Source organism: Ixodes scapularis, unplaced genomic scaffold, assembly GCF_016920785.2.
Source record: "Ixodes scapularis isolate PalLabHiFi unplaced genomic scaffold, ASM1692078v2 PGA_scaffold0__279_contigs__length_252992795, whole genome shotgun sequence".
NCBI lineage: Eukaryota > Metazoa > Arthropoda > Arachnida > Ixodida > Ixodidae > Ixodes > Ixodes scapularis.
Window position 1 is genome coordinate 43462731 of NW_024609835.1, and position 10081 is coordinate 43472811.

A 10081-nucleotide genomic window follows, 5' to 3' on the forward strand; every position below is an offset into this window, starting at 1 on the left:
CCAGCAAGCGCTTTCTGCCTTCGTGCTGGAGGCTGAGCTTCTACCTGTTCTTAACGTGTCGCCAACTATGGAGGCTAAGTACAGACGCTTTACACATGCGCCTGGCTAGAGTCTCCATTGCCCCAGGACAGTGAATAGGAGGCGCCTCGGTAGACTGTTAGTTCTCTCGGCTGATGGCCAAAAGGGACAACTTTGGAAAGGCCTAGCCACCGAGCGATTGGACACGAGCACTGCGCCACAGTTCGGAAAATAACTCGGACATTCGGACAAGCGGGCCGTCTCAGAGTTACAGAAATTCTCCGTAAGATGGCGCCACCTGCTAAACCAAACTTCATTGGGTATTGCTGACTTTCTCTTGTCTTACCGCCATCTTGAGCTGCTTAAACGGACGTTGAGGGACCTACACACAATCCTGCATTGGAAATAAGGACACTGCAGCGTCTAAAAACGAAATAACCTAGTTGTCCTGTTACCATGGTAATGAAGTAAAGTCACCGAAATAAAACATTAAACAAGAGGAATGTTAAGTATGGGTAGTTCGATTGCCTATAAACAGCTCCCGAAAATTGTTGTTTTGTGTTATTGTTGTTTTCTTTTTAATATACGCACTTCTTTTTGTTTAAAGTACATTATTTGATTCCGTTAAAAATGCCGGATAATGTATTTCATCGCGTCGTAAGCTTTAAGTATTAAGAAACCACGAGACATCGTAGCTGAATTATAATTACTATTTAAAAAGTCAACCATTTATAATTCTTTCTTAAACAACAAAGTATAAACAGAGTTGATCAACGTAAAATCTTGCGGGGATTTTTTTTTTCAACGGCACTTGATAGCATGTTTGTAGCTACAACGCACACACCCACCATACTCTACATCGCAAGTTCGCTTCAGTGCTGGCAAGGACACGGGTGCGAGAGGAAGGCTCAGCAGAATGCTTTGTGCGCACCAGCACTTGCGCATATCAAGCGCTTCTAAAACTACGCACTCGCGCCCGTAGCTTTGCCAGCACTGACGAAAACTTCTGAGATACAATTACGTAAGTGAGACGGGCATAAAAAAAAGTATATGCTTAAACGTATCCAAATTTTTAAGCACATTCCTTTTTAGCCGGTAACACAGTTGGAATTTGCCAAAACACGAGAAGGACGTAAGGTCAGTTTGCAGTTTTTAGGAGGCGGACGATCCGTGGATTCCTTCCAGAGAAGACGCGAGCGAAGACCACCAGCTCCAAAACATTAACTTAAATCTCGCGCGTTTTTTCGGATGTAGTCCGACCTCTGACTGCCAATGTCCCCACTATGTTTCGCCGTTCGCCAACAGCATCGCCACGTACCGTCACAGGACGCTCATATTTCCTGCTGATCACGTACAGATTCCCCGTGCGTTCCCGTTCCAGTGTAATCCATTCCAGTTTCCATCCCGTTCTCAGTTTGTTTATTCTGTCTCGTAGCAACGGACACCGCTGTCTGGAGTTGGCAGAGCTTCCAGACCTTAGTCTGGAGATCTTTCTAATGACAAGAGCAGACAGACAAAAAAAAAAAAAAAAGAAAAAGGGAGGGGGAGTAGAGGGAAACCGAAGAAAAAGTTCTTGACTAAAGGGGCAACGAAGGCTAGTTGGTTCATGACCATACAACAAAAACAACGCACAAAAAAAAAAAAAAAAAAAAAAACACGAACTGATGAAAGAAGTAGACAGCACGACCGCTTCGGCGTCCTGGATTCGGCGACTCTGTTTCCTTTCTTCTTGTCTCCCGGTCATTTGTTCGATTGCCCAACGTCTCCGTCCCAGCGATCCCAGCCGTCTCAGTCGCTCACCCATCCAGTGTTTCCGACGTCGCCCGGCGACTTCCGGGATCCTTGGTCCACGTTTGTTGGCTGTGTCGAATCCCACAGTGGAAGATACTTCCTTAAAGTAGGCATTGCGTACAGGTCGTATTCTGGCGCAATTAAAGGTGGAACCCGTATAACACTTTTCTTTTGTTTTTATCTGTTCTAATTAAAATTAACACTTTGTATATTATGTTTCCTTGTGATATGGATTAACAGCAAATGATAGAAGAGCTAGCTCCTTGGGTTTCTTCGCGCCTCGGCTGCGCAAGCGCTCGCCTTGTGGGAGCACCAATCGAAGGTACCCGCTCGCGATTGTAGCATTTTTTATTAGGCGGCGTTACCGTCAGGCGTGCGAAGTATAGTTTGAGGAACATGTGAGTTCGTAGTGGCATTGGGGGGGGGGGGGGGGGGGGGGGGGGGGGGGGGCCGCGCGGAGGCGCGCATCAAATGACTCGCGGTGTGTTGATTCGTCAAATCCACTTCGCCGCATGGCACATCAGCTCAGTGGTGAAACATACCTGAAACGCGAAGGTCTTGCTCCGTTGTTCCTTCGTATGCTATCGAATTTTATTCCGCAGGGTCCACTTGTAAGTTGCACCAAAGTATGGACCTTGGAAGAGTGGCAAGAGTTCCCTGCACACCAAAAAAGAAAGAGAGAGAGAGAGTAAAAATAAAACAAAAAGGCGTGAGGAATTTAAAGAGAAAATAACGCACGACATTCCTACCGTGGTGGAAATTTAAGAGGAATTAGTGTTAAGAGGACTTCGGCGGCCGCGACTGACGGGCGTCGCGCTTGACCTCGGCATCGGCCAATCACGGCGGTCAAATTGCTCGCTGACTTTTTCGCCAGGTGTCCGGATTAGAGGCGCAGACTAGAAAATTAGGTGTTATATTGAATTAAAAACATAGAAAGATCCATTGGTGGATTCTTTGGAAAGGCGTTAGCATGACCCTTGGAAACGCCACACATATCCCTCTTTAGGAAACGCTAACGATGATCCCTTCACTTTTTTCTATTGACTTTCTCTTTTGCTTCTTCCATTTTCGCTGCCTCTTTCTGGCCTCGTTATGGGGTTAGAGTTTCCCAAAGGGAGACGTGTGTAGCGCTTCCCAAGGGTCATGCTAACGGATTCCCTAACAAGCCACCGATGGATCTTCCTGTAATTCGTTTCACCCTTTTTTTTTTTTTTTTTTTTTTTGTATTCTGCCCGTCAGACTACGTCGACGTTTTTGGATGCGGCCACACATATCACTCGTGGAAAGAACCACATCCATACCCCTCATGGAAGGAACTGCATTCATACCACTCGTGGAGTGAACCGCATCCATCGTTTTAACTACACACGCACATCACAGCCCACGCACCGCTGTTACAGAAACCCAGAGCGAAGAACAACCGTCGACAGCAGAGCGGCAACTAAGCACTCCAGCATTCTTCCCCGCCGCGCGCAACACCTCCTAGATAACAAAGCCCTAGTGCTGAAGGAGATAACGTCATCATCAGCACAGATATGACACGACGATTACGTCAACACGACTCAAACTTGACTCGAAGCCGAGCGATGACGCAGCACTTGTTTCCAACCTGTGCCCACCGTTGGCCTTTTCTGATTAAACCATCTCATTCAGCACTGAGGTTTCTTTATCTAGGAAGTGTTGCACGGCGCCTCCTCCTCTCTTGCTCCGCACCAGCTGTGCGCGTGACTTTGCCGAAAACGAAAGGGCATCGTTTTGACGAAAACCTGGCGGTGTCTGTCAGTCTGTTAGCGCCGGGGAGAGCGCGCACGCCGATGGCTACGCGCAGAGTCGAGATCAGGAAATGATTCGTCAAACCTTTAAAGCAGTTTGTTCTGAAGGCCGTTTAACCGCCCGTAAAGCAGAGGTATTATTTATAGTCAAGACTGACTACTTGGAAGCACGGACAAAGACAACGGTTGGGGGACGAGTTCATTTTTTTGTTGATTCCTGTCGCTAAATCTTCACCCAATTGAGTTTCAGTGGCGGTCATAGTTGAGCTCGCTGCTGCTTTCTTACCACCGAGGAAGAGAGAGAGGGGAAAGATGCTTTTGTGCGAATTTTGAGTGGCAAGTTAACCTTCTATAATCTTCTAGAGGTAGAATAGCGATGTTTGGGGCAGCATGGGACCTACAAAGGAGAGTCCCGATGATAAGAATTTCTCCTTTCCCCCTTCTCTTGCGGTTGCCCGAGAGCTGACGGGAAACTCTTCCCGAGCATGCGTTGTAAGCAGTTACCTCAAATATGGCGCCCAGTGAATACTCCATATAGCCGGGGACAGGTTAATACCCGTGCCACACGGACAACTCTAATGCCATTTAGAACGAATGACATTCGTGTGATCGACGAATCGGCTCGCTATCTGTCGCGTGTGGAACGCCCCACGCTCGGAGTGTCGCGCGCTGATTGGCCGACCGTTCAAATGTCATTCGTTGTAAATGGCATTCGAGTTGCCCGTGTGGCACGGGTAATAGAACACAGTAGACGATCTAGATGCTCCGCCCCATGCGCGAGCTTTTGATTACACTTGGGAGCACGCTCAGCCAAAGCACGGCGTGAGGCAACAAATGCGTGCTGGAGGCGAAGAATCTACTGGGTCCCTAACATGTCACCAACTGTAACTCGCCTTCTTTTTTAGAGCGCAGCTCTTAGGCGCCTGTTTCCGGCTTGAGCGGCGTCGGCGTCGCCGTTGCCGTCGCCGTCGCCGTCACCGTCGGCGTAACCGCGCGGTGCATTATGGGTAAATTTCCCCGCTAAATCTAGCGGAAAAATTTCCCCGCTAAATCTAGCGGAAAAATTTCCCCGCTATATCTGACGGAAAAATTTCCCCGTTAAATCTAGCGGAAAAATTTCCCCGTTAAATCTAGCGAAAAAATTTCCCCCGAAAAATTTCCTCGCTAAATCTAGCGAAAATTTTCCCCGCTAGATTTAGCGGAAAAATTTCCCCACTAAATTTTGCGGAAAAATTTCTCTGGGGGGTCACGTGACCCCCGAGATCACGTGACACCCCGAGGTCACGTGACCTTCGTGGGGTCACGTGACCCCCTCCCCAAAATGACGTGGGGGTCACGTGACATTTGTGGTCTTGGCTCCTCCTCCTCCTCAAGAGCTGCGCTCTAGTTCGACGTTACAGGGAGTTGTAAACGGCTTTCATTTTTTTAATGCGTTAGCATGAGTACGTTTGTTCTGGCGAAAACCTAGCGGCGTCTTTAGTTTGTCAGTTGTCGCGTGCGGCCCTCCCATTAGTCTGAACCGCTGGCGTGAGCACGCGTCAACCTTTCTCTCTCTTCCCGGCGCTGATAAACTGACAGACACCGCCAGGTTTTCGCCAAAACGAGCCCTTTCGTTTTCGGCATGTCACGCGCACAGCTGGCGCGAAGCCAGAGAGGGGTAGGTGCCGCGATGCACCTCCTAGATAACGTAGTCACAGTGCTGAATGAGGAAGGCCAACGCTAGACACAGGTTGGAAACGAGTGCCACGTCAGCGCTCGGCTTCCAGCCAAGTTTGAGCCGAATGTTGACGCGTTCGTCTTTTCCAATCTGTGTCCAGCGTTGGCTTTTTTTTTGATGACACCATCTCCTTCAGCACTACGGCTTTGTTATCTAGGAGGTCTTGCGTCGCGGCTCGATGGAGTGCGGGCGTGCTCAGTTGCCGCTCTGCTGTCAGCCGTTGTTCTTGACTCTGGGTTTCCGTAGTAGCGGTGCGTGGGCTGTAATGTGTGTGTGTAGTTAAAACGATGGATGCGGTTCGCCCCACGAGTGGCATGGATGCAGTTCCTTCAACGAGTGGTATGGATATGGTTCTTTCCACGAGTGATATGGTGACCGCATCCAAGGGCATCGACGTACTCTGACAGGCAAAACACTAAAAAGGAGGAGAAAAAATTACAGGAAGATTCATAGGTGGATTCTTGGGGAATCCGTTAGCATGACCTTTGGAAACGCCACACTCGTCCTTTTTTGGGAAACGCTAACACTGACTCCGTAATAAGGCGAAAAAGGGGCAGCAAAAAAATAAAAGAAGCGAAAAAGAAAGCCAAAAGAAAAAAGTGAAGGGGTCAGCATTAACGTTTTTCAAAGAGAGATATGTGTGGCGTTTCCAAAGGTCATGCTAACGGATTCCCAAAAATCTACCAATGTATCTTCCTGTATTTCTTTTTTGTCTACCTTGCGTTTAGCAACCCAGTTTACACTGAGACTACACGCGCGCCATAGACGCATACGCTCTACACTTTCTTTCACTTCACTTTTTTTTTATTCTTAAAATAATGGTAGACGAAAGTAGGCGAACGGTCTAGAGTGTCTCTATCAATTGTGTCCGGTTCCCACGGAACGCAGCCATCTTGGAGCTGTCCTCTCACGACATCGGAGAGGTGAGGATCCGCGGAGTGGAGACGGGCCTCTACATCTGCATGGACGCCGAGGGAAACGTTTATGCCAAGGTAAACAGTCGCCGGTTCTCGGAGCAGCGCTCGCCTTCCTAAAGATACACGCTCGTCCGCCTGCGTCCGGCCCACACTTAATCTGAAACAGACAGAAAAAAAAAAAAATGAAAAGAAACGTTTCGAAGCCAAGCGAGAAACGTGAAAATAGAAAAATCAATTTTTTGCCCGTCTTTTGATTTGGACATGTTCCACAAAACCGAAAACGAGATGCAGATCGATGCATGCGTCTGAACGATCCCATGCATGCTAGCCTATTGCACAAAATAGTGATCTACGTTTCTTTATTCTCCATTACTTTTTTTTTTGTCGTTTAGAGGCGTATGGCGCATGTAAATTTAATACAAAAAAAGGAAAAAAAAAAAAGCTGCCACTTTTAAATTAATTAGAATAATGAATGAAGCAGTGACAACAAGTTTTTGAGTGCATTCCTTACGAAAACTTGAAAAAGGCATAGTTGGAGGTTACTTCTTTTAACCGACGCTTTCCGTATGAGAGTGTACGGAGCTTACGTGTTCTTTGGTTCGTACATCGAATAAATTGTGTCTTGAGACCGTTTGAGGTGGGCAAAACTTAACATATACTATGCGGAGAGAAAGTCGTCTGCTTCTAGCACAGGAATGTCAGTGATGTCAGAACGACGCTGAGCTCTGATTGGTTTTGATTGAAAGGATAATGGGTAGACCTCGATGCTAGATGCTTTGAGCTCTACCCACTGTTTTTTTTTTTTTTCAATCAGCCAATAAGAGCTCGGCGTTATGACGTCATCGCAACTCCTGCAAAGAAGCATACGAACTCGCGCGGCGCATTTGCGCTGTGGGAGCTGTATTCGTTCGATAATAATGAGACTGTATTTTTGTAAAAAAATATATATATATATATTTGCACGATTACATTATTTTTTCTTCGCAGTAGAGTGCATGGTAACCAACGATTCTGCTGCCCAAAGAGCGACTTTTGTAGAGGCTCCATGCGTGACTATCACGTTAAAACATCCCACCCAAGAATGTCTAAAGACCTTGGCTTTCTTTCGTTATAGGCTGTTACTATCGATCGTTATGACTCACTTTATGCGTGTTTAGCAGAGAAGCGATTTTGTTTGAGTGAGATCTAGCTAGGCAAAAATTAATTTATTTTATTTATTTGTACTTTTAACTCTTTTGGGGCTGTTGCTAAAGTGTAGAACTGCGCATGAAAAGAAACACAACCGAAAACAAGACATTTCTAACAACTTCTATTCGAAAGCAACATAGTAAATACAATAGGGCAGGTTCTTCGCAAATGACCGAACTTTACCGCGAGTACAACTGCGCAACGGTGTGTTCTACAGCTGGACATTGTGTTGCATCGTTCGTGCTATAGTTTTTTCTAAGCGTGTGAAATACACAAACATTTCAGAGTCTACCATTATTTCGCTTTCCTTTATCTCATAAACGCGGAGGTATATCCAGAACGACCCGAAGCGGCACACTTCCATTGTTGCTTCTCCGCAGAAGGATAGACTCGCAGAAGACGGCATCTTCTACGAGATCTACGAGGGCGGCTACAACAACTACCTGAGCAAGCTGAACAAGGAAAAAGGCTGGTACCTGGGCATCAAGAAGTCCGGCGTGCCCAAGCCAGGACACAGGACGGCACGCGGCCAAAAGGCCGTCCAGTTCCTGCCCAGAGCCGCTCGGCAGCCCACCTAGCGGGAGCACGTCGCGTGTTGAGCCGGTCTCTGTCACACCTGACGGTGCAGCAGCCAAAAAACAAGGCCTCGGTGCTAGAATTTTTACGTCACCTACCGAAGGCCAGCTCGGGGAGCTGATTGGGCACGAGCTCTGCATCAGCGTTCGGCCGGGACTCGTGTCCAATCAGCAAAGACACGAGTTCCAGAGGAACGCTGACGCGGAATTCGTGTCCAATGCCTGCCCCGTGCTGGCCTTCACTAGGTGACGTAGAAATTCCAGCTCTACGGCCTTGCTACCACTCTCTCTGTCTCGGTAAAACCGCGCAGTGGAGCAAAGCTGCCACCCTCACGAGAAAATTAAAAGAAGGAACGCCACTCTTTCCATTGGCTTACGAGGCCATAGCGCTCGTAAGCTAATCAGAAGAGTGGCGTTTGCTCTTCTAATTGGCTCACAAGAGCTGCAGCGTTGGCTCCACCGCACGGTCTTAGTGAGACAGAGCGTGGGAGGTGTACGGCGTGAACCTTCCTTCGGTCGTGGCAGGTTTCGCATTTCTCCAAGTCGCATATAGGGACTATTCACTGGACGCCATATTTGTGGGTGCTGTTTAGAGCGCATGCTCAAAATGAGTTCACATTAATAGGCTGCTAAGACCGGTAACCTTGATGGTGCGGAGTGCACGTTCTAAAATAACTGTGGAAGTTCGTCATCAGCACGCGCTCAGCAATCGCGCACACAGCTATGGCCGCCAGTGAATACACCCTATAGACCTTTCTAATGTTTACAAAATCACAGTCCAACGTGCGGTCTTCACAGCCCAGCACGTGCGTGTTCGTCGCTTCAGAAAGAGAGCAAAGCACGCGCCATACGCACGAACACTGAGAATGGCACCGGCCACACGCTCTTTTTTGTAAAGGTCTATAGAAATAACCAGAGAGCGCAATAGTCCCTGACAGCAGACAGAAAGTCAGGGTATGGCGAATCTCGTGCATAATGTAATAGCTCCGCAGTTAATGAGACTGCGGCATTGGGCGGTAAGAGCCTCGAAGAACGAATCCCGAAGCAAGAAGAGTGAACATAATAAGCAAGATCCCGCGTTTCTTTAAAGCGACTATATAATGTTGTGATCCAGCCCAGATTCGTGTGCGAGGTTGTGAACCTTTCAGTGGGTAAAACAAAACGAGGTCATCGATTTGTACGTTAAATCCGTCACATTACTGAGTTGTGCGCGGTTCGTATTTTGAGCGTCAGGCTTCCCGGTACACGCACTTGCGCGGCGTCAGTGCGGCGCACGCTCGTCTAGCATGGAAAATCGCCGAATAAGAAGCAGCGAAAGTTCCCTTCCACACTGCTGTGTGTTCATTCTTGTAATGTCATCGAGCGAATGCGCTGCATGTTATCAAGCAGACGCGAAGGATAGCGTCACTGCCGCCTTAGCGAACTGTCGTTGTTCGTTATATAGTCCCCATATTTTAGTTCTATCGTAATATTTATTGCAGCTTTGCTTCAACGAGCTGCCGCCTTGTGTAAGATTTATCGCGATCGTCGCGGCGATTGGCGTCTCGAAAAGTCACCTTTTTGAACTTTCCGACATGTTGTCAAAACGTCTATCGCTTCGCGCGCAGTCCGCTTACGTAATGTGACGTCATGGTCCTCCCGTCAGAAATCTTTGACTGTCGCAAGTTTACGAACTGCTTGAGTTCGAGGCAAAGCTGTCGCATATGTAATGCACATATGAAGGTATTTTAGAAATCACTTGTCTAGTCTGAACGTTCTTGCAGAGAACTATTTGTGACTGAAGACCAATTCAAACTTGAGAACATACATTATTTAGAACAACACTGACTCAGGGAGGCTTATTGCGGTCCGCGTAACCGAGGTTTCGATTGCGCGTCAAAGGATCCCCAGGAAGTCGAAATTAATCCGCAGTCCTCAGCCGCGGCGCCCCAGATGCCCTTCCTTGGTTTGGCGCGTAAAACCTTAATTTGACAACACTGATCCCATGGATACATGGCGTGCTGGGATCCAAAACGTGAAGTTATTTTCAACCTCGGCCCTCAACGGGGTTTGAAACACGGTTCAATAATTGTTGACGACTCTTCCGCCTTGGTGAAGCGAATG

The 10081-nt window shown here is 47.8% G+C and overlaps 1 protein-coding gene across 2 annotated transcripts in view; it reads left to right on the forward strand.

Moving 5' to 3' along the window:
* LOC8032811 (fibroblast growth factor 1) overlaps nt 1–8572 on the forward strand; it is a 48274-nt gene extending 39702 nt beyond the window's left edge. For both annotated transcript variants that reach the window (XM_040205248.1, XM_040205249.3), the window contains exons 4-5: nt 6187–6290; nt 7784–8572. In XM_040205248.1, coding sequence (XP_040061182.1) covers nt 6187–6290; nt 7784–7981 — 302 coding nt within the window. In that variant the 3' untranslated portion in view covers nt 7982–8572. The remainder of the gene's footprint in view (nt 1–6186; nt 6291–7783) is intronic.
* The last annotated feature ends 1509 nt before the right edge of the window (nt 8573–10081 follow it).